Genomic DNA, 18,142 nt, shown 5'->3' with positions numbered 1-18,142 from the left:
TGAGAAGAACCCTGAAGCCTTGAGTGTGCCGCAACTACTAGCCAAGTTTACGAATGAGATATTGTTACGTTCTAAAGCCATGCAAATCGATAAGAGGCTGGCATGTTTCTGCTTGTCCACCTGCGCTAGCCACAATCACTCGCGGCGTAAAATTTGAAAGCGGACTTTTCGGTCAAAGAAGGCTCTGAATATGAACTACTCGCTGGAATTGCCTTCCTAGCTTGTTTGCTAGTTGTGCCTATGCTGATGTTCACAGTCGAAACGTTACAACACGCTTGAGATATCTTGATACAGTGCACCAGGAATGCGTTTTGTATGGCCGTATTGATAGGGGAACGATCATGCCTATCGATGACCGCCCTTTGGTCGTCTCACTACTCCGCCGCTCCGATGACTACAACTGGCGAGGTGACAACGTACTCCATGGCTCTACCCCTGCTACCTAGGCGAACCATTCACCCGCATAGAGTGTTACCTAAGTAATATTAGTCGCCTGACGGTCAGGGGAAGGAGCGCTCTACAATTGAAACCTTTCCCCTTATTATTGTTTCCATCTTTGCCTACCTTGCCTTACCAGATAGATGACTTGCACCGTCAGATATTTGTGTTTTCATCCCCAACACAAGCATGAACGGCAAAGTAGCAGAGAATGCCCAACTCAAAAGAAACTCCATACTCTCGCCACAAGACCATTGTCAAACGAACCAAAAGAACGAAGATGGTTTCGAGAGGCCTTTGACGATACTGGAAAGCTTTCTGTTCGAGGACGACCTTTCGCAAAAGTCTTGGGACGACATGCCTGAGCGAATCAGTGAATCCGGCCACCTTCTCGACAGACAAGTGCGTTTTGATGAAAAGGTCTTCGAGGCGCTGGACACCTATGGAGACCTCGTCAAACTCGAATACACCTGTGCGAACATCGATTGCCAAGATCTCTCGAGCTTTGCGTGTAAGGACTGGTGGCGTCTAACGCGACTACACAATACGCTTCGTCACCAACATCACAGGTTGCTTCAAATTACCCAGCATCATTCAACAGATCCTATGCTCATCAGACTGCCTGCCAAATGCGCCTTACCTATTCGACTTGTGAGCCGCATCGTCATATTCCTTCATCTATTAGAAAGGGGGCTGCCAAGCTCGCGTGAGCACATGGATGGGTTTATTCATCAGGCCTACCAAGACATGACAGTACTTTATGAAGCAAACCCCTACTTTGGCTATACTTGGGCCGGGTGTCTAAGCCACCTTTCAGTTTTTCGGTATGTTCGAAGTCTTGCTACCTTCACAGCTCCAGACCTACCTTGTACTGACATTGTTTCTCCAGTTCCCGTATAGCGAACGACATCGAAGATCAACAACTATGGCTGTCGCTTGGTCAGCTTTGGCACCAAAAAGGCATAGAGAGCTGGGCCAGCGCATGGAACTCAAAGACTATGCGGGACCCAATCAGTGGCTGATGTGCTGGGAAGATGGATAATCAAAGGTGCACGAGGCGTTGAAGAATAAACGAGGGAGATCGGGGTGTTTATTCGCTTTCGTAGTTAAATATATTGTCCATGTACGAACCACGACGGTCGCTCAACATGCTCAACAGGGCATTGTTGTTCGTGTGAAGCTTCATGTTCTTAGTTCCACCTTCGAAAAACTTGCAGTTGTGATCTGAGGCGGATGCTCACGAATGAAATCCTCTCTCCCGCGCTTGAAAAGCCTCCACTTGGACCGTAACTTCATTGGATTCGTTTTAAGTCTTCGGTAGCTGCGGAGTATCGTGTTGAGTAATTCAAGGCTCCAGCACTCAGGTCGCTCCTTGGCTTGCTTGAGGTCCGCTATCTTCAACGGGAACTAACTGTGCAGCAGCCCAGATACAGGGCTATCCGCTTCGCCAATCGATCAAACCGCCCTTCAAGCTATTGCTCGAGATGCATAAAACATGTATGAACACTAAGGAAGTCTACAACGCGCCAGCTACCTTATCGCGGTCGCTTGTGGGATTCAAAGCCCGAGATCTTGTTTTGTTGATTGCGCCTCTGTCCCGGATACTGGTCGTAAGAGTATGATGGGTTGCCGCTTATGAACAGCGTCATGGTGCAAGCGGCCCGACGTAGCAGGGAGGAGAGACTTCAGGCTTCCCCGACGACCTTGCGTTTGTTTAGTGCTGGACATGACTCTTCGGTGAACCTTCCGGCGTCAGTGCTGGTCGTGTCAGGGAGAGTGGGGACCTCCATCGATGAAATGTTGATTGCTCTACATCATCAGCTCTTGGAGCTAAATGGATACCAGAAAGCCCACCATCTCTGCAGGCCGGAACCCTCCGGATCAAAGTAGAGCGTGTTGATCGCTGACCTGGCTTCCGATGTGATTGTTCAGAGGGCTCTGGTTTGTGAACTAATACCATCGATCTTGTATCTTCGCAGCCAGAGCAGATAAGTTGTCCGGTCTGCATGGAACAAGGCTTGTTGACCAAGAAGTTGGTCAGCTCTTGCCTGCATTGTTCGCTTATCCAACGATAAGGTGCCTCGGATAGTTGACCGGTCCTTGGGCCTGGCTGGCCTTGCCTTGCGTGTTTGTCTTGTCTAGTCTGCCACCTTCTTGCTGACGTGGCCGTCTTGGCCACCTTGTTGGTCACATGCACCCCTTACCTCCACTGTTGGAACGGACGTAACACAATCAAACGAGTGCTGTTGGCCATTTTGTTGGTCACTGAGTAGGCCGCCGGGTAAGCCGCCTTGGCTGCATATCTGCCCACTTACTTGCCCTCTCGTTGGTTGTCACAAAGGTCTCTGTTTGGGCCGTCACAATCCACTTCTAGATGGTCTTCGTGTTGATCATTCTGCCAACTGAATTATTGACAAATTTGGTGTGCTCGTTTTGCAGGCTAAGAGTAAGTCGCCCTGTTGACTAGCTCATTGGCCTTTTGGTAACCTTGGCCGTGGCATAGCTCCATGTTGGTCATCCCATCTGCTGGCCCACCGACGATCCCTATCCAAGGTTTTCACAGATGTCATTATCAGCACATTGCTGAGAAGCTCCAGAGGGTTGATGTCAACGGAGAACGGTCGTATTAGGGCAGATCATGGGCATGCGCCCGTAAAGAGAGCAGAAGAGGGATGCCTTCTGACGGGTGGCAAGCTCTGGCAAATTACTGCTAAGAGGCTGCTGAATTCCAGCAAGTTACTGTTCGGTGCAGTTGGGAGCTCAACGCTCTACAGGCTTACCGGTCACCTCGCTGGAGCCTGCCCCCCGTTACTGCTAGAAGGTCACCAAGGGGTCACCTGGTCTGAGTGCAGGCACTCCCTAGCCCACTGGTCCCCCAGCCGTCGCGATCTGGCAGGGCAATTGTCCACCGCCCCCACCGCCTACCATAGGACTGCGTGGGCTCACTTTCAAGGGTAGCTTAGCAGTCCACTCCGCCCGTGGTCTGCTGGCGGGGAGGCGCTGAGACATCACGAAAGTTTAGGCTTACAGATCCGCATAAGCCTGATCCGTTCGCGAAAACAAGTATGACGCATCTTCTCGGAGTGACAAGTACACAGTGGTTTTATTTCTCTACGGGCCTGGTGTAGCTAAGCTTCCAGTACAGTTCCGCCTAATGCTCGTCCTTACATCTCTCTTGGTTCTTTGAATCAGGCTTGCTAGGTGTACACAAGACAGGTAAAGGGTATTGTTGGCGCTTCAGTACGTTAGTGCATTCAGCAGGGCAAGGACTAGAGGGGGATCTCACTAGTGACGCTTGACTACGGGGCAAGGTATCGTCGGAGGGATGGCTAGTGTAGATCCAGATACGGCCCTTCCGCTCGATAAAGGTATAAACCTTTGCATCGCAGTCTTGGAAAATACGGTCTGCTTTCCGGAACAAAGCCTTTTTACGATGTGAGAACAATGTTCCTCTTCTTTTGCTATCCTTTCGTAGTCGTTCCACTTCCGGGACAAACGAGGTCACTACGGACTTTGGTGCACTTTGATCCATTTTGCTATCTCGTGGTCGTCGGTGTTCCTGATTGTCTGGAGCTTGTTCATCGAGAGGCTTCCTCCTCCTCGACATCTTAAAGTCAGCGTTCGGCGCCTCGAATAGAAAGGAGTTGCGCTGTTCCAATCCGAATTTCTGGAAACTGAAAACCATCACGTAGCGCTCCACGCCCAGAATACGCGCCAGGTGGCGCGTACGGGCGTCGGAGCTCAGGGTTACGCCTACTGGTAGATGGTCCGAAATCCGCCTACCCTGGCCAGTAGCAGACACCCACAGGCGGACGCATGTTCCTTCTACCGCTATGCTCTCGGCCCAATGCGCTTTCTAGTAGTAACTCCCCTTGATGCGGGCATTGTAAACGCCGCCGGGCATCGGAGCCTTCAGGATAGATTGAGTCCGAAAACTTAGCCACTCTTGCATGCATAGGGGGTTAGCAGTAATAGCGACATACTGAGTCTCAGTGCCTAGGAGCCCCCCTCCCTCCAAGAAGGGTCGCTTACATCTCACCCTCATTGGAGAGTTTGGAAGTAAATTTTTAAAAGTTAGAAGCACGTTGTGGGCGGGCTGGGTAGTGGTGGTGGCGTGCTTCACTTCGTGTGTCAGGGTGTTCGATTAGTGCTTACCGTCCAGCGACGGAACTGCTAAGGTTAAAACGGTTTTTGACCGTTTCAGAACGTATGATCCTTGTTCCGTATTCTGGGACACCCATCGTCACCCGGTAATGGTAACCTACGCCAACATCACGAAGACAAGCAGCTCATAGATAAGCCCTATGAGGGCCGGATTAGTAGTTGGGTCGGTGACGACCAGCGAATACCTGGTGTTGTATGTTTTTGGTTGTGGAGGAAATTTTGGTGTTTTGGTGGATTTATGTGGGTGCGGTGTGGGTTCTGTGTGTATAGAGTCGAGTTGACGTTGGTTGAAGCGTGGGGTACGCCGGAGGGTGAGGATCCTAAGTTGTTACTTCTGAAACCCTGATTGCCAAGGAATAGCAATACTGCGCTGCATCTTTATGAAGATCTTGTTTTTGAGCGGTGGGAGTGGCGACGTTTCTTTTGAGATGTGTAGGTTCGTGACAGCGGCAGTGGAGGAGCTTTATCCGCGGACACTAGGTAATAAGACACACACACCATCAAGCAGACCTTCGTTCATCACTGGGAATTCAATGAGGCTCTTCAGGGATCAGATTGAAGCGTTTTGAAATCTTGTAAGATTAACCTGCAAAGATGCAAACTTGCTCTCTCCACAGTTGGTAGATCATATTCAACATCTTCTGTGTGCCTATTTATCATCATACCTGCACCACAACTTTTCTTTCATATTAAAAATATCCCACCAAGGGTATCAAAATCGCTAAAAATCCCGTCCTTCATCCTTGGAAAATTTTCCATTCTCAATCACTAGAGGTGCTGGGACTCTTGGGCCCCTCGGCCTCCTCTTCGACAATGCCCCTGCCCTCACTGTTGGCAATGGCACTCTGCAACGCGCTCGTCAGATCGACGTGGAACAGCGGCCTGTTGAGACCGTGGACGACGACGCCCTTCCTCCTGGGGCCGTCGGTGCCGGCGCCACCGCCGCCGACCTTCCTCGAGCCAGACGACACGGGGTCAATCTGATCGTACGCGCCGCCGTCCTTGCCCGCCTCCTCGTCAATGGTCCTCGCGGCCCGCGCGTGCGTAGAGACATCCTTCTCGTTGGCCTCCTTCTCCGCCACCGCGGCCGCCGACTCGGACCCGCCAATCTCGGCGACGCTGAAGATGGACTTCCACTGGTGCTGCGTGCCGTCGCTGCGGTCGACGGGGTAACCGAAGCCCGCGGCCACGAGAGCCCTCTTGGTCCACCTGTTGTTGATGCACGCGATGTGCCAGTTCACCTTGTCGGGGGCGGCGTACCGGTCGAGCTGGTTGCGGACGTCAATGAGCTGTTGGATCGACGTCAGGTCGACGTTGTTGACGGAGCTGAAGTCGAGGATGATTGCCTTGAGCGTCGGTCTGTTCTCCTCCTCGTGCATCTGGGCTTGCGCCTTCTTGGCCTTGCGGGACGGGCCCGGGTCGTTCCAGGGGCGGTCGCCCAGTCTTCCGTACGACTGCATGTTGGTCCGGCGCGTGCGAGCAAAGATGTAGTCGGTGAGGTACTCGAGAGAGTGGCTGGCGTTCGGGTAGTTGAAGCCCTCGGAGAAGCGGTAGATGAAGATACCGGGGTACGGCTCGTCCAGTGAGACCTCGGGGTTGGATCCGTCGCCGTGGTCGATGGGCAGGAACACGTTGCGCGCTGCGTTGTCGCTGGCATTGAAGGTGCCGTACTCGCCAATGACTTGTCGGTGGTCTTCGCCAATGACATGGTCGCCGACGACGGAGTGAATCTTGACCTTTCCGAGGAAGCGTCCCTGGCCCCGGAGAATGCGCCAGAGCAGCAACACAGCAGAGATACAGATCGTGGCGTAGATTCCGTTCTCGATGGAAGAGAAAATTGTGACGAAGACACCGACGAAGAAGATGACAACTTCGAGCGGAGAGACACGCCAAAATTGGTAGACGGTGTTGGGCGGCGTAATCAGATCGCCGACGGCGTGGATGATGACTGCAGCCAGTGACGCGCTGGAGATGTAGAAGAACACGGCCGTAAGAGCGTAGATGGCAAGCAAGACGATAAGACCAGTAATCACACCAGCGAAGGGGGTCCTAACACCGGCCTTGGACTTGATAGCGGTACGACTGAATGAGCCCGTGGATGGGTAGCCACCGAGGAAAGGCGCGATGACGTTCGTCACACCAATAGCCACGAACTCTTGGGAAGGATTGATGGTGTAGTTGTTCACACGTCCGAAGGACTTCGAAATGGCGACGTGCTCGATAACCAGTACAATAACGCTGGCAGGCAGGAAGGGCAAGAAAGCGCTGATGAGGTCGGTGTCCATCTTCGGGGCGCCAGTATTTTGGAAGCCTGTAGTTTTGGTTAGCTTTTGTGATACCAGCCAGGGGCAAGGTGCACTAACCTCTTGGAACTTCTCCCAAAATCTTGAACAGTGGGTTAGAACGTCTGTTCATGTTGACCAACCAACTGATCATGGTGTAGAGAAGAATGACGAAGACTGTTCTGAGAGTCGAGAGGAAGAAGAAGAGCTTCGACTTCTGGGGGTACTTCTTGGCCAATGTAGTGAAGATGAACCGCAGAAGGTAGAGCATGGTAAGGGCGGTCAGGCCCATGGCAGCATCCATCTTTGTCTTGGGGAGGGCCTTGAGGGTGTTGATAAAGACGAGATAAGTTGCCTCTCTTGTGTTGACACCCTTGATGCCCAACAAAGTGACCAACTGGCCAACAGCAATGCTGATGGCAGAGCCAGTCATGAAGGCCGACAGAGAAGTCAAGGAGATCAAGTTGACAATCCATCCCATGCGTATCAACCCGATAAAGAGAATGATGGCGCCAGCAATGACGGCTAGAGCGGACGCAATCTGGTGACCTTCGTATTGGGGGAAGTCTGCCTGGACATCGGTAATGAGGTTACCAACAACAGTGGACATAACAGCCACGGGCTTTGAGTCTGTTAGCAGATTGTCAAAGTGAACTAAGGGGGAGATTGTCACATACGCCGATGGTAATATCCTTGGAAGTAGCGAAGAACCAGTAGATAATGACACCCATGAAGGATGAGTAGAGACCGAATTGGGGATCAAGCTTTGCAAGCAAAGCGTAAGCCATACCCTGAGGTACCACAACAGCGCCAACGGTGACACCGGCAACCAAGTCACCGAGGAACCACTGCATGTTGTAGTGACCAATCCAGTTGAGGAAGGGGAAGAGGGAACGGATGTAGGCGAGGACTTCATTGCCATCGGGAAGAAGGTCAACGAGCCACTCAGCCGTTGTTGGCTCCTCCTCGACGAATGTGTCTGAAGACTGAACTGAGAAGACGGATTCACCACGTAACATCTCTTCGTTCTCGGGCTTCTCGAGCTTGATGCCCAAGACCTTGGCCAGGCCATGGCCAATCTTGGTGCTTGTGCTCGGCATGGTGGTTGTTCGGACCGGAATCTGTCTGAGAAAAGACTCTGAAGACTACTTGTCGAGCTCTTGGCTACAGAGACGAGTAGCACACAGGACCTCGCTCCCTTTTTGGCGAAGATGTCCCAAGGCTATATAGGAGTCACCGGGGGTGGTCACCGTGCCACACTCCTGGGTCCACGGGGGTCGCCGTGGGATATGGCGGTCGAGAGTGGGTGGCAGGAATGGGAACCGGGGTGTGTAGTGGGCAGAAGCTAATGGTGCAAGACGTGACTAGAACGCTTCCAGTCCTCGAAAGCTCGACGGGGGTGGCGATTTGAGGCAGGAGGTGCGAAATTGTCGCTACTCAACAGCCCTTGCAAAGTTGCGCAATCGGTCAAAGGGACATTAATTGGTCGAAACAACGAGGGCCGACTCAACGATGAGCGAGAGAGTTCCCGACACAGGAAAAAGGCCGTAATTTGGCGGCGTGCGAAAATGCCGACAGAAGCGCTTGTGGCTGGCCAGAAGGGATGAGAAGCAATAACCCTTCACAAAACAGTAGCGACAAGATATCTGTGTCGTGTGGCCTGAGTGGTCTAGAGCGACCTGGTCGGGTTATGCGACTGAAACAGAAGCTCTTCAATTCTTTCGGAAGCTCTTCGAAGCTCTTCAAAGACTTTCAGAAGCTCTTCAACATAGGCTGAGGAAGGCAGACAGACAAGCTTTTAATTGACTTCAGAAACTTCGGTAGTGGAGTGCCAAGGGAGGCTCTTAAGGTATTCCTGCTTGACAAGACGATGGATCTCGTGGGCCAAGAGATGTGGCACCGGGATGACGGCGGCAGCCAAGAAATGAGCGTTGCAGAAGAGCCGAGGAGAAGACGACGGCAAGAAAGAGGGAAAACTCTGACAGGGGGTGTCTGAATCCCTCTCAATGGCGCGGATTTAATATCAACAATGTTGGTGTCAGCAGAAGCTCTTTGTAGTGGTGGTAGTATCCGCACTCCTCCCGCGATGTCGAAACCGGGGCGATGTCGCCATCGAGTCTTTGCCGTTCAAAGCTTAGTGGAGACGGGCGATGGAGTCGGTACATGCTACGAGCCCAATTATCTTATACCCACAAGACAAGGGACCTGCGCTCTCGTGCTGATTTGATATCACATTGGTAATACCAGACGGGCTCGTTCGTACGATTTTCAATAACCGCCATTGGGCGAAGTACTCTTCATGCACAATACGGCGTATTCAGCTGTGATCAAGTGGAGGAACGGGCCATGCGAAAGATGCGGTCTCGGAGGGAATAGTTGCGTGGTTTCTCTCGCTCTCCCAACTTGGCTCACCACGCGGCCTGTTAGAGATACAGGAGCGTGAGGAGCACGAGGAGAAAGCTCGGGTTTCCTATGGCCAGACTGCAGAAATTGGAGAATGCCAATGCTCATGTGTCGTCAGTCATGGAGCCGGGCGAGGCGCTGCCTTGGTGGCAGACATGATAAAATGGAGACGATGAAAAATCAGAGCTGAGTGTCGGGCGAGCGACTTGGAGGAACAATGCCAAAGTGTTCCCAGTTGTGCAACACATGTTTCCACGGGGAGGAGACGAGTATCCAAAGAACTACCGCTTTTGGTAGGGTACCTAGTGGGCTGACCAATGGACTTCAGCTTCTGCAACTTGGCGATGGTGCAATAGTACCCTTGTTTGAGGTGATGAGAGAGTGGGGTAGATGGCTGCGGAGATGCTCAACCTGGTTGGACCCTTCTGAGACTTCTTCGCCTTGACTGGTTGCTTGTCTCGCAAAGTGTGGTGCGAAGCTTTTGAACGAGATGCGAAGCTGGGTTGGTCCTTGACTGATTGGGACCAGAATCTCAGATGGCCATAGTTGTCGGGACGTGTGATGCTGCGCTATTCCCTCGTGGTTATTGCACGTGCAAATCAGACGGTCGACAATGGCGGCAAACTGCGAGATGCTCGGGGAGTATAGAGTCTGGAGAGAAACAGGGGACGCTCGGCCCCAGGCGAAAGACGATAGATGGACGGAATGGGGTTCCGGGATAATCTGCTGCATTGTGCGGGCAGAATCCGTAGCCGCCATGCCTTCCGGATACTAGAGACTGTAGACTGAAGTTACTCATTGCTAACAGGATCCGTAAAGCGGATGTGGTTACGGATGGCCAACGTCATGGGTCAGCTTGGACCAACAGCTAAAGACGCACCCATGACGCCAAGCTTGCGACAACGAGATGCTGACATAAGGAGGTATGTTCAGCTCGGGCATTCCACGGCAGATCTAGGTTCAATGATTTTCCGCAACCGGCTCGGGACAGCTGCGCCGACGGGTCCGGAAGATTGTGGGTTTCTGTCGACCCAGACCTGCACGCTGTGGCTCGAAAAGGAAGTTCAAGATGAAGTCAGCTAAGGTAACCTTACGGAGCAGTCTTCCAGTTGCTTGCCCCGTTTTTTCAGGTACCAGCCTCAATGATCAATGCTCGCCTTCTTGACGATTGTTTCGCTCAAGTTTGGAGTCACTGCTACGAATTTGCCAATCTTCAGGAAGTGGATTGCATGCCACCTAAAGGTCTTAGACACTCAGCCGGCGAGGCTGGACTCAAGCTCCCAACATCAACAACAAATGGTGGCCGTGGCGAGCAATTTGGGAACATTGGAACTGACCATTCAGCGCTGGAACCGTTGAGCCGCTGGTCGCCAGTGAATTTGGTACGCGAAAAAACACGGGGCAATTGACAGACGCGAGTTCCCAACAGCCCCTCTCTCCCCGGGCAACAGGTCGATTTGCCTTAGTCAGAAAACAAACTCCAAGCCGCCAACACCTGCAATGCTTGTCATCTACACCACCGAGTCTGCAATCGCCAACCTCCTCCTCCCCGCCACGGGCCAAAAATAGCAGCCCACGAGGTGTTGGTCACCTCGCTACGCTTGTTATCTTGCCCCTATTTTCTCTTCTAGCGGTTCTTAACGCCGTGCCCTGCCATTCTTTTCAGAATATTCTTCCAATAATCCGTCGTATATTTCCATTGTCCCTCAAAATAGTGAATGTAGTCGGCCCCGTCCTTTAGTCGCAAAGATGCCGCCGAGTCCACCAAGAGATCCTCTCGCCCATCCGGCGCACAACTTCGTGCAGTCGCAGGCCAAAACAACCGAATTGCTCCCACCACCGTCGCCGCGCACCCATCGCCTTCGCAAACTACAATCCGCACATAATCTTGGCTCCAAGGCCGCCCTTCAGCTTCAACCCCTTCATCAACCTTCTTTGATCTCGCAGCAACGCTTGACGCAAATCACCCAGCGAAACATCTCTCCTACGCGACGCGACCCGAGCTCTTCTTCCAACGTGGCACGGCACACTCGAGGACGATCCAATAGCGATGCGCCGGCGCCTGTCATCCATCACATAAATGCACTGGCTACAGGCAAGCGCAGCATGATGGGCATCAGTCCCAAGTACGCGACCATGTCTCTACAACAACTTATCAAAGAGGGCCCCCCCGAAGGAGATAAAATTGAGGCTTTGGGCATGGCTCGTCGCAAAATCTTGAGCGAGGGTGTCAAGAGTGATAGCGACGGCATGGTAAACAACACCCTCCATATCCACCAAGCCTGCTGATCAAGAATTAACTTATTGCTACGCAGTCAACCTTGCGCATATATGTCTGGCTAATCCTGCTGGATACTCCCGTCCTTCCGACCGATGACTACCTGGGCCTGATTCACCGCGGAGCCTCCCCGGCCTACTCCAAAATTCGCAACGACACCTTCCGCACCCTTACGACTGATCCTCTGTTCAGGAGACGTGTGAGTGAGGCCAGCTTGATTCGCCTCCTCAACGCCGTGGCCTGGCGTCTACACGATGCGCGGGAGGAGCAGCGCAGGGAGCGACCGAGCACTGGAAGGAGCTCTATATCGCAGGACAGTTCGACTTCGACTTCGACTGCCACAGCTTACTCGCAAGACCCAGCCTTTTCGCCTGGCGCCAGAAACCGTGCCAGAGCACTCACATTGACAACAGAGGGCTCCGAATCCAGCCATGCTGCGGAGCCGGGAACATACGTACAAGGAATGAACGTACTGGCTGCCCCTTTTCTGTACGCAGCAAGGAGCGAATCCGAGGCCTTTATCGCGTTCTACACACTGCTCACACGCGAATGCCCCGGCTACATCCGCGGCGCTATGGACGGCGTACACAAGGGCCTGGCGCTGGTTGACAAGGTCCTTGCGACAGTCGACTCGAAGCTAAGCGGCTACCTGCACTCCAAAGGCCTCACGGCCGAGATCTACGCCTTTCCCTCGGTTTTGACATTGTGCGCCTGCACGCCGCCACTTCCCGAGGTCCTCAGACTGTGGGACTTTCTTTTTGCCTACGGACCCCATCTGAACATTCTCTGTATTGTAGCCCAATTGATGGGCATGCGGGATCAGCTTATGAGCTCTCCAAGGTACGTTATCCCGTTATCCGGTCTCCAAGAATTAAGCTGTGCGAGCTAACGATCAACCAGCCCCAACAAGCTGCTCCGTTCGTTCCCTTCGCTGCAAGCGGATAAGGTCATTGAGCGGACGCTGTGGATCGTAGAAAGAATCCCAGACGACACATACGTGGCCATAGTTGCGCACGCCCACTGAGCCTTTGCATCTGCGGAATGGATCTGCGTGGAAAATCACGAATAACGGTAGACAAGAATACCATCTCACGGGGTGGTTGGCGAGGATTCGACGGAGGGGGCAATGTCTGATGAATGTTTGAACGTTGAACGACGTGTACTTGTACGATGAGAGGACTCTTACGACTTGACGATTGAAACCGAAAAAATGGGAAACGAGATGGGAATTTCATGAAAGAGCGCCATAGGTGGTGGGTAAATGGGAATCAATGGCATAGCTCCATGAGACACGTGGTAAAGAAACAGAACGCTCGCATCGGGTGGAAAACTTAATTAATGCTTATTGTTACGGTCGATATCATGTCTCATCTACTTTACTGTGAAGAAAATGAGTCCTCGACCCATCTTATCATCACGAGGTCTTCTGAATCATAGAGCTCGTCTATCTTGGGGCCGAGAATGCAGGCCATAAGGTCGACTCCTTACTACAAAGCAGCGGATAGTTCAGTGGAGGTACAGAAGATCGAGTACGTCTCTGCTTTACTTTGACACCTTCCGCAACAATCTACACCTGAGCCAGTTGCTTGCAACAAGGTCCTATGAACAGAGCGATATGACGAAGATGCGGGCTAAGAAAACCCAAGCAAGAACGTGGGGTGGAATAAACTGCACTGACCAAGGTACGCGGAAAGAAACAGCGACGCGACATGCACCGGCGTTTGACTAGAGGAACCTCGTTGGAATGTGAAGCTTTCATTCGGCAATGCAGAGAAAAGCTATTGGGCGAGTTCTATGGCGACATCAACTATACCTTATAGCTATCTGGGTTGAAGATACTACCACAGGAACGTCCACCGTGTCTATAACAACCTGCGTCTCTATGTATCCGGGTGAAGCTGTGGCGGGACCTTTGTATGCATAGGCCTTCTTTCTTTCCCCCATCAGCCGAGTTAATTCAAACTCAAGTGAATTTGACATCGGCATCGTGGCTCCTATAGACGGCACGATAATGGATGTAGGATTCGCTTACCTTTGTCGTAACTTACCGATTACTGAGAACACTTGAATTCGATCCATCACAACGAGCCCATCATGGCAAAGTATCCAATGGGACGCATGCTGTGTTTCTAGCTGCCTTCACTATCCCTCATTGAACCAGACTCCCTCATGGGCACCACATAGACATAGAAACTTGAGAATTTCTTAATTTCATAGTCAACTTGAAGTTTTTAAAGTGGCTTCAGGCAACACTTCAAGACCTCACTTATCGTGGCAGTTCGTCAAAGGAGTATACAGGTAGTGCTCCTCATAAATGCTAGGGAACTTGTACGACTTCTCAATGGCTTCATATTGCCCAGTAGAGGTATTAGAATGCTGTGAATTTCTCCGGTAATCGGTCACAATACATCAACATTTGAGTTGCTACGCACATTTAAGCCATCGATGTATTCGTCTTGAATGTCCTATTCAGAGCACAGAACAGTTCTTATACACCACCGCCATAAGGGAACTGCTTCCGACATACCCATTCAAACCCACGGCCATGAAAGACGTAACCATTCTCTGGTCATCACTTCTAGGCTCTTTTCAAACTAATCACCACGCAACACTCTATTGACCAAAAGCTCCCATCACTGCTAGTGCGAGATGTTTTTGGGTTGATAACTTTATAAACGTTGACCTACGTACAGCTTGAGGTTAGCCAACCGACGGCTTCACAGTAACTTAAGCTACTGTTCTGGGCTCACCGTTAAGAAAAGCCAGTCATTGTCAAGTCTTTACTAAAGCTGGACTCTATTGTACTCCGAGGCAAATTTGGCCTAAAGGTAATTCCCAAATTATGCGCAACGTCGTATTCAGCACGGAACAAGTTACTATCTCGTCCCGAAACACTGACATTGACTTGAGCCCTCATTTATGCGTACCGACTTCCATGTTAGTACTTTCAGCCACTGGTATCAACTTGGAGTGTATACGCAGCTCAATTTACTCGAACGATCGTCCAGTCGAAGTTAAATGTACTTGAACAGTTAATTCGGCTAGTAAACCCGGGCGTTTATGCTATGCAAGGGGGCCACGTATCCAAAGATCCGTTCGACCTGCTTTCCGGCGAACCGTACATGGCATTCACCAGTTCCCCCAGCTGCTACATTCGGAGCTCTGAGTTTGCCGAGAAGTCACTTGAAGGACAGGTCCCTGGAACCTCTCGGAGCTTGAGATGCACATAGGACTAATATAGACACATGAAGAGGGATATGAAGCGCCCATTTGGTAAGTCTGGGTATACCTTACAAGACAATGCCCTCTAACGATGCACATGTTTAAGACGACGTGAGGGACACCCCTAGCCATAGCCCAGAGCTCAGGCACTTCTTTCAATGAAGAAGATCGAGAAGGTAACAATGTGAAATGCCCTTACTACCTCCCGCTCAATCTTCCAAGAGTAGAAATAAGAGATCACTCAGTACGAGCAGCAACTTGGTACTCAGGCAGGTCCCACCTCACCCATCTAGATGAGGGGCGATGGAATGGGCTGCAATATGAATTCAAGCATAACCAACGTTGAGCGGCCTTTTATCCGCCATTGCCACCCTCAAGTTACCTTCACTGTCTTTGCCGGACATGGGTTTGCTTACTAGGAGTGCTTGTCAGCCTAGCTGCCTCAGACCAACACATAATGCAGACTCTACGCTTCAGAATGGGTGACAATTCGTTACGGGCCTCCTCAGGATGGGGCGTGTCTGGCGAAATGCAACAAAAGTAAGTGAGGAGGAATAGAGGCATCAGGCAGTTCTCAAAATTACAAAGCCAACCCACAACCTTGCGAGCTGTCGAGACCTGCCGAGACATACTGCTCAACTACTAAGGCCTCAGCCAGCCTCACCGCAGCAAGTGCGGAATCGGGACTAGTCTACCTTGAGATCAGTCGACGGGATTCGCTCAGCAGAGCATTCGACTGCCGTCACTGGGCTTCCCAATGTATGTAGTCATCTTATTGTTGGCGAGTTCGCGCGGCTCTCGTCCGTGACAGGAACACCTCCGTTGAAGATGACGTAGGCAGCCTTCGACTAGGCCGTTTCCCCCATGTAAGCAAGGGATGTGGCGAGGCTGGAGTACCTCAGCTGAAGTACCTCAGCTGAAGAGTGCGGGCTGCGACCACGATCAACCCGAAAGTGTCAATGCTGTGGCAAGCAGGCAAGCCAAGCCGATGCCATTCGCGATGATGATTGTTTGGCAGTCTATCCGTACCACGCAGCACCATGATCGAAACTGGTACTGCGAGTGGCGCATTCAGGCGCGCATCATCGCGGCTACTGTTGTCCCCGCGACAAGGTCCCCCCGCGCCATCGAGCCATGCGATTGATGACGATGAGCATGGGTTCAGGTGAGTGCTGTTGTCTCGTCAAGGTCCTAAGCAGCGAGGGATCAGCGGCGGAAAGTGACAGCGACCAATGAGTGTTGACAGGCAGGGGACGAAATGAGCTCTGGCTAGGCCGTGGCTCAGCTGACGCAGCGTCTTGGGGGCCATCAGTCAGCAGAGAACTCACGCTCATCACACCAGAGGCTGAAGAAGATGGATGAATAGCAGCGGAAAGCGACAAATCGGAGTCTAAAGAGGCCTGCATAAAACCAGGGCGGCTTTTCTCTTCCCATAGCGTGCTGGACTGGGATTGGTCGCTTTCCCAACACATCGCGGGACCCGGACATCGTCGTCATAAGGAACACGATCCAACAAGAGAGCGAGAAGGGGTCAGTAATACCGCGTGGTAATGTAGGGTCTGGCGGCGAAGGTGAGTGATAGATTAGGCCAATGATCTCATGGCTCGAGAGTGAGTGATCGCGGGATCGAAGGGAGCGGAACGTTGGATGTAACTTTGGTTGCCGTAGGAAATGCTCCGCGGCATCGGTCGTGTCTGCTTTGTCGATTTTGTATCTGTTTGGATGGTTCAGCCACATTTGGGTAGCATCGCCTGTATGAAGTGCCACCCAAATGATTCCCAGTTCAGGTGCCTCGCCAGCTCCAGGGGCTACAGAATAGGCACTAGTATGGGGAGCTAGAGAATTGATGGCCGAATAGGGACGGACCTGGCTCCGAGGTGATTCGTCACAGGTTGGTAGCCGACTAAAGCTGAAGTATGTAATACCCAAGGCGACGTCGTTGATGGTTTGCAACGGAGTCGTTTCCATCCCTTCATTGGCCCATGTCTGACTCGTTCCTTGCGTACACTGTTGTTTTGCCTGGGCAGAAAGTTGGCAACCATGGCCGCGGGAGTCCGGTTTCTTGAGAACCGTGATTAGATATTGATATCATTCCACGATCCAAATGCCGCCGAAGGGAAGGCCGGCGACGGTACAAAGAATAGCGCCGCCTTTCCCGCCGTGTCCCTCAGAACTTGCAAGCGAAACCTATGCTGTCCAATGCTAGCCGTCCATCAAAAGAACCTCAGCCTCAGTTCGAGCGACCTTAGAGCTGAGCAAGACAAGGCAAGGCAGAGAGAGAACATGGTACAGGCTCACAACTACCTAGACGAGGCCCCGGTGGGTTGAAAGAAGACAGGCGTCATGACGGGTGCCTGGCAACGATGTGTTGACTGAAGTGCATGCGCGCTGCCGTCGCGCGGCCCGTCTGGTGCCGTGCTCTCTGCCTCTGTCGATTCTCTCTTCTGCACATTCAGCGTCGTGTTGAGAGGCAAGTGACTGCTTTGCGGCTCAACAATTGGAAAATGAGTGATGCTAAGAACAAATCGGCAGAAGCGATCGATTCCGTAATCATTAGCTTCATGCTTAAGGCAGTCGATCCAGCAAGAGGTCGGCTCATCGCCCACCCAAACCCTGAAGTGAGGGAATGTTCAGGTACAATCAAGGTACTCCCGGCCAGGTCTGCGGAGTTTGCGCGTGTAGCAAGCGGGATGCGAGGCGTTTGTAGCTGGGGAGCTCTTGGCCAAGTAGGCAGGTTCCTCGGCAGACGGCAGGTCATCAGCCACGGGCACTCTTACTGTCCGCTGAACCGCGTACCTGCCAGTGGTATGTAGGTGTGCTGTTGCGGGGGGAAAGAAGAAGAGAGGGGGCGATGCGTGGAGGAAGAACCAAGTCAAGTGCACCTGGAGGCTGCAGCCGTAAGCAGGGCGAGCGAGAATGGTGGGACGAGGAAAACAAGTATCGGTGACTTTGCCTGTCGGTAGTGCGGATGCAAAGCCACGTCGGTTTACGAGGTGAAAATTGGAACCGGGACCTGATATTCCCTGGCCGAGAACCTATGGGAAGCCACCGAGTGGGCTCGAGTGGAGACGGAGATGGACTTTTTAGCCACTCGCGTGTGTCCCAGACTCCCAGCAAAGGGGAAGAAGGGGAGGCTGGGGCATGGGGCTCTTGATTTTCTTGCACAGCCACCGCGGGGGCTGAATGGCCCTTGCTTTCGAGCTCCATTCCCTCAGGTTTCCTTCCCTTCCATTTCCCTCCGCGCCTCCCAGTCCCTCCCTCTCCCTCCTCGCCATCCAGCCTGGTCCCCGGAACCCGACTCCGTCGTATTCATAATTCCAATGTTGACCATCAACTTTCAAGTGCGGCGCCTCGT

The 18,142-nt window shown here is 52.3% G+C and overlaps 5 protein-coding genes across 5 annotated transcripts; 3 read left to right on the top strand and 2 right to left on the bottom strand.

Annotated features, from left to right (window-relative positions):
- The first annotated feature begins 302 nt into the window (after nt 1-302).
- Nucleotides 303-1,806, top strand: BDP55DRAFT_392898 (uncharacterized protein). Its single transcript, XM_060567228.1, has 2 exons — nt 303-1,262; nt 1,328-1,806. The coding sequence occupies exons 1-2, from the start codon at nt 628-630 to the stop codon at nt 1,458-1,460; spliced, it is 768 nt and encodes a 255-aa protein (XP_060423399.1). The 5' UTR covers nt 303-627; the 3' UTR covers nt 1,461-1,806.
- A 1,912-nt stretch (nt 1,807-3,718) lies between these two features.
- Nucleotides 3,719-3,925, bottom strand: BDP55DRAFT_533818 (uncharacterized protein; the record flags this gene model as incomplete). Its single annotated transcript, XM_060567867.1, has 1 exon — nt 3,719-3,925. A coding segment is annotated over one exon (207 nt), but the record flags the coding sequence as incomplete, so codon positions are not given.
- Nucleotides 3,926-5,363: 1,438 nt separating this feature from the next.
- Nucleotides 5,364-7,984, bottom strand: BDP55DRAFT_564812 (sulfate permease; the record flags this gene model as incomplete). Its single annotated transcript, XM_060570367.1, has 3 exons — nt 5,364-6,913; nt 6,966-7,506; nt 7,562-7,984. The coding sequence occupies 3 exons, from the start codon at nt 7,982-7,984 to the stop codon at nt 5,364-5,366; spliced, it is 2,514 nt and encodes an 837-aa protein (XP_060423397.1).
- Nucleotides 7,985-11,036: 3,052 nt separating this feature from the next.
- Nucleotides 11,037-12,589, top strand: BDP55DRAFT_564957 (TBC domain-containing protein; the record flags this gene model as incomplete). The annotated part of the gene is made up of 3 exons (XM_060570380.1): nt 11,037-11,540; nt 11,603-12,405; nt 12,466-12,589. The coding sequence occupies 3 exons, from the start codon at nt 11,037-11,039 to the stop codon at nt 12,587-12,589; spliced, it is 1,431 nt and encodes a 476-aa protein (XP_060423396.1).
- Nucleotides 12,590-15,827: 3,238 nt separating this feature from the next.
- On the top strand, nt 15,828-17,992 carry BDP55DRAFT_720559 (uncharacterized protein; the record flags this gene model as incomplete). The annotated part of the gene is made up of 5 exons (XM_060578477.1): nt 15,828-15,952; nt 16,224-16,317; nt 16,344-16,358; nt 16,867-17,106; nt 17,244-17,992. The coding sequence occupies 5 exons, from the start codon at nt 15,828-15,830 to the stop codon at nt 17,598-17,600; spliced, it is 831 nt and encodes a 276-aa protein (XP_060423395.1). The 3' UTR covers nt 17,601-17,992.
- Between the last annotated feature and the right edge of the window lie 150 nt (nt 17,993-18,142).

The sequence above is a fragment of the Colletotrichum godetiae genome, assembly GCF_030913485.1.
Source record: "Colletotrichum godetiae strain CBS 193.32 chromosome Unknown BDP55scaffold_71, whole genome shotgun sequence".
In the NCBI taxonomy this organism is placed as follows: domain Eukaryota; kingdom Fungi; phylum Ascomycota; class Sordariomycetes; order Glomerellales; family Glomerellaceae; genus Colletotrichum; species Colletotrichum godetiae.
The sequence above is the reverse complement of the archived record's forward strand: the minus strand, read 5'-3'. Positions and strand labels throughout refer to the sequence as shown.

Excerpts from the sequence above, each read along its gene's own strand:
- BDP55DRAFT_392898 (XM_060567228.1), top strand. The coding sequence starts at position 628 with ATGAACGGCAAAGTAGCAGAGAATGCCCAACTCAAAAGAAACTCCATA. Across the intron at positions 1,263-1,327 it reads AGCCACCTTTCAGTTTTTCG|TTCCCGTATAGCGAACGACA; the intron begins GTATGTTCGAAG and ends TTGTTTCTCCAG.